Here is a 4,760-nt window from a genome sequence, read left to right as displayed (position 1 = left end):
AACATGGAAGCCTTTATCTGGAAAGGCCCAGCAAAGTCAATACCAGTGGTAGTGAAGGGCAGAGCGAAAGTGCAGCATTCAGGTGGAAGAGCTGCCATCTGCGTGCGCATCTTCTGCTTATGTATAGTGCAGACTTTACACATAAATATGCATTTTTTGATCTGTGGCTTTAGTCGTGGAATATAATATTCTTGTCGGACCATTTGTTGCATGAGGCGATGTTCGGCATGTAGCATTAATAAGTGGAGAAATCTGAGGTATAGTGTTGCAAATGAGGATTTCTCTGGTATTATTATGGGGTGGCGTTCGTTATATGTGAGGCTGGAGTTCGCTAGCCGTCCATTAGCACGAAGCAGACATTTCGTGTCTAAAAATGGATTGAGTACTAAGAGTTGACTCTTTTTATCAATTGGTTTTGATTCTCTTAGCAGTAATATTTCGCGGCTGAAATAGCGCGTTTGAGTGTATGCAACAAGGGAAACCTTTGCTTTTTGTAGGTCTTGATGCGTTAACATGTTATATGGGGAATTCGGTGTTTTCTTCACCTTATTTTTGAGGCGCTCTACGAATTTGAACATATAGGCGACTACCTTTAGGGCACAGGGGAACGAGGAAAATCGTTCTAGTATGTCATTGTCATCCAGTATTGTGTGAAAGGTTTCAACTTTTCGACTTTCTGGGGCAATTATGATGCGTATGGGGGATTGTGGCCAGAATTGTTGTGATTCTATTAGCCAGCTGGGGCCGTTCCACCAGAGTGAGGTGGTGGCGAGGTGCAAGGGTTTGCAACCTCTTGTGCCAAGATCGGCGGGGTTATCAGCACTGGCTACATGTCGCCAAGTTGCCGGCCCAACTAAATCAAGTATTTGGGCTGTGCGGTTGGAAACATATGTTTTCCATGAGTGGGGTAGTTTTTCTAACCAAGCTAAGACGATCTCTGAGTCTGACCATAGATATAATTTTTGACTGGTCATGTTTAAATGCGTTTGCACAGTTGAGGCTAATTTTGCGAGTAGAAGCGCGCCACACAGTTCAAGTCGTGGTAGACTTAGTGTTTTGAGAGGTGCCACTTTGGCTTTTGCTACTAACAAATGGCTTGAAATTGTGCTGTTAATTTGGGTGCGCACATATATAGTTGCGCAATATGCCTTTTCAGAGGCGTCGCAGAAGCCATGCAGTTCTACTTGGTATTCGGGGGAGTAATTTACCCATCTAGGGATTTGTATCTCTGCAATAGCGTGCAAGTTGTTAGCAAATTGGGACCATTTTTCCAAGCGAAGTGGTTTCACTTGCTCGTCCCATTCGGTTCCGTCAAGCCATAATTCTTGTATCAGGATTTTCGCTTGTATCATAACTGGCGAAAGCCATCCTGCGGAGTCAAAAAGTTTCGCTACAGCCGACAGAATTTGCCTTTTAGTTATTGCGGATTGAGCAAATATCGACTCAAGAGTATATGAGAATTTATCTGAGATCGCATTCCATTGTATGCCTAGGGTTTTTGTTGTACTTTCCTTTTCGAATATTAGGAAGTTTGAATCTAATAAACTTTCTTTATTTATATCTGTTAGGATTTCGGGGTGATTGGCGGTTATCTTTTTTAGGGGGAACCCTGCTGACTTGAGGGCTTGTATTACTTGTGATAGTGCTTCGTACGCTTGGGGTAAGCTGTGGCTTCCAGACAGGATATCATCCACATATGTTGGTGTTTTTAACACCGGGGTTGCTAGGGGTAATTTTTCTTTTATATCGTTTGCCAATTCGTGAAGTGTTCGAATGGCAAGAAAGGGGGCACAATTTACGCCAAATGTCACCGTTTTGAGTTTATAGTCGCATATTGGACTATTAGGTGAATTTCGAAATATCATGCGCTGAAAGTCTTGATCGTCTTTATGTACGAGTATTTGTCGATACATTTTTTCGACGTCTCCGTTAAATACGTACTTGAACATACGCCACTTTAAAATCAGAAGCATTAAATTGGGTTGTAATGTGGGTCCTGGGTACAAAATGTCATTTAAGGAATTGCCTGAACTTGTACATTTCGAGGCGTTGAAGACTACTCTTACCTTGGTTGTTTTTTTGTCTGGTTTTACAACCGCATAATGGGGTAGGTAAAATGAGGTGTATTTACCTTTGGTTATGTTCTCATATGGATTTACTTTTTCCATATGATCTAAATCGAGATATTCTTCCAGGACACCATCGTATGCTGATTTAAGCTCGCCTTTTTTAAGTAGGGTTTTCTCCATACTTAAAAACTGCTGAAGTGCAGAGGTTCGGGAGCGACCTAGGGCGAGTGTGTCGGGAAATTGTGGCTTGAATGGTAGCCTTGCGACGTAACGGCCGTTTTTTGAACTTGTAGTTGTGGCTTTATAATAGTCTTCACAATATTTATCTTCTGGGGTAATGACTTTCATGGGGGGGAGTTCTTCTAACTCCCAAAATCTTCTTAATTGAGAATTGAGGTATTCGTTTGAAATATCTTCAACTTGAGTTGTGACTACCGATATTTTTTCTTTTACTTGGCCGCTCAATATCCATCCAAAGATGGTATTTTGGGCTAACAAGGTATTTGAAATTTTTTCAATGCCTTCTAGCATTATTTGGGGGATTAGGTTGCTGCCTAATAGGATATCAACTTGCGCGGGGGTGTGGCAGTTGGGATCCGCTAACTTGAGGTGGGCAAATTTTTGGCGATCTTTCCCATTTACTTTATAGCTTGGAAGCATATTTGTAAGTTGCGGCAGAACTATGGCGTGTGCCTCAATTCTTACATCCGCATTGGGGGAAATCAGGGTTAATGAGCAGATTTTATTAGAGTTTTGTATTACTCTTCCACCCATTCTCGAAATTTCAATGTTGGAGTTTGTGGTTGGGCGTTTTAGCCGGTTTTGTACTTTTGATGAGATAAACGATCTTTGTGAGCCTTGATCGATTAGAGCTCTAAGCTTGAACAATTCTCCTCGATGTTCAATCGAGACAATCGCGGTTGGCAGTAAAATTTTGCGTTCATTTTCGGAATGAAGCGCTTGTATATTTGCTGTTTTCGAACAGCATGGTTTCTCGGTTTCGTTTTCGAGATTTTCGGGGTGTTCGGGTCTAGCTGTTGCAACTAGCCCTGTGGCTCTTTGCGAGTTAGAGCTATTTTGGGGGGTAAAATTATTAATGTGGAGCATCGAGTGATGCCTCTTTTGGCAGTATACACAATTGAATTTACTTTCACAGTCTTTTTGCATGTGAGAGTGTGAGAAGCAATTTGTGCAAAGTCTATTATTTCTAACGACATTATATCGTTCGGTTGTTGTAAGTTTTTTAAACTTCTCGCAAGATCTTAATGCGTGACCTCCTTTACAAAATTTGCATGACATACGTTTGTTTTGTTCTGCGATGAACGATTGAGTTCTGTTGAAACTTCGATTATGTAAATTATTGTTACTGGCTTGGGGTCTATTGTAGCTTCTATTGAGGTCGAGCTGTGTATTTTTCGGCTTTGATATTTTTCTATCTACCCTTTCTGCGATTTCGAATTGGGTAGTGAGGAAGTCTTTCATTTGTTGCCACGTTGGGCATTTTTTTCGGGATGAGAGCGATTGCTCCCATAAGAGTAACGATTTTTCTGGTAAAGTTGCAGCGCATACGTTTACCAGAATAGGGTCCCAACTATCAGTGGGAATGTTTCGTGTCGCGAGAACCGACAAACAGTTTGATACAGTGGACTGTAATTTCATGAATTCTTCGCTTGTTTCCTTTTGAATTTTTGGCAAGTTCATTAAAATCGTTATTTGGTTGTCGACCAATACTCTTTCATTCTCATATCGTGATTTTAATGCTTCCCAAGCCAGATTAAAATTATCGTCACTAAGAGCGAATTGTTTTACTATAGCGCCTGCTTGACCTTTTGTTTTGTATCTGAGGTGATACAGTTTTTTGCGCTTGAGATAACTTTGGATGGTTTATGTATACGGCTGTAAACATGTCCCGGAAGGACGGCCATTGTTCATAACCTCCATGAAATACTTCTGTATCACATGCTGGCACTTTAAGATGTATGCCTGAACTTGCTTCTTGGATTTGTATTTGGGGCAGCTCTACTCTCAGAGGTGGAGTAGGTGCATTTAATGGCTTTATTAATTTTAGTTGATCGGAAATCATAGCCTTTGTTTCTTCGTATTGGTCTAAGCAATTTTCATATTTGGCGTAAGCCGAGGATTTAAAATTTTCAGGTAGATCTGAATCCTCAGTTTCAATTATGGCGTCATAAGCCGATTGGAGACGTGTCTAAAAATTATCAAGACTGTGGGTTTTTACTTCCAGTACTGATTCTGAATTGTCTTGGATAGGGGCTGCGGAAAACCTAGTGCAGTATCTTATTAGACTGTCACTTTCCGCAATAAATTTTGCGGCCGAAAAGCCTTTGGTCTTTTTTTGCTTCGTACCCTGTTTTGAGCGTGTAGCTTCTGCAGGGGTGCTTTGATGCTTATCTTCGTCAACCATTTTCGGTATATCTAGCAATTGAGGTGTTTTTGGTTCTTTGATGGGAGACTTGTTCGTTTGCATTTAAATGTGTACTCGAGAATTTATAAAATTGTTTTTTTTTTCTATGTATTTTAATAGTCGTATAGTCGATCGGATTTTGACTTACTTTTCTTTTATAGTAACACAATGTATCCGCAATACTCTCTTTCGAGTTTTATTATTTACGTGCGTATGTATTATTATTTTTTTGTTCGTAATATAAATTTTAATAATTTGGAGGGGTT

General features: G+C 40.4%; 1 protein-coding gene across 1 annotated transcript; it reads right to left on the bottom strand.

The window, feature by feature from the left end:
- Positions 1-200: 200 nt before the first annotated feature.
- On the bottom strand, positions 201-2,249 carry LOC118756200 (the record flags this gene model as incomplete). Its single annotated transcript, XM_036490975.1, has 2 exons — positions 2,067-2,249; positions 201-1,955 (listed from the first exon to the last, which is right to left on the bottom strand). Coding segments are annotated over exons 1-2 (1,938 nt in total), but the record flags the coding sequence as incomplete, so codon positions are not given.
- Positions 2,250-4,760: the final 2,511 nt, after the last annotated feature.

The sequence above is a fragment of the Rhagoletis pomonella genome, unplaced genomic scaffold (genome assembly GCF_013731165.1).
Source record: "Rhagoletis pomonella isolate Grant_MI unplaced genomic scaffold, Rhpom_1.0 Rhpom_scaffold_09234, whole genome shotgun sequence".
Lineage (NCBI taxonomy): Eukaryota > Metazoa > Arthropoda > Insecta > Diptera > Tephritidae > Rhagoletis > Rhagoletis pomonella.
This window is presented reverse-complemented; position numbering and strand designations above follow the sequence as displayed.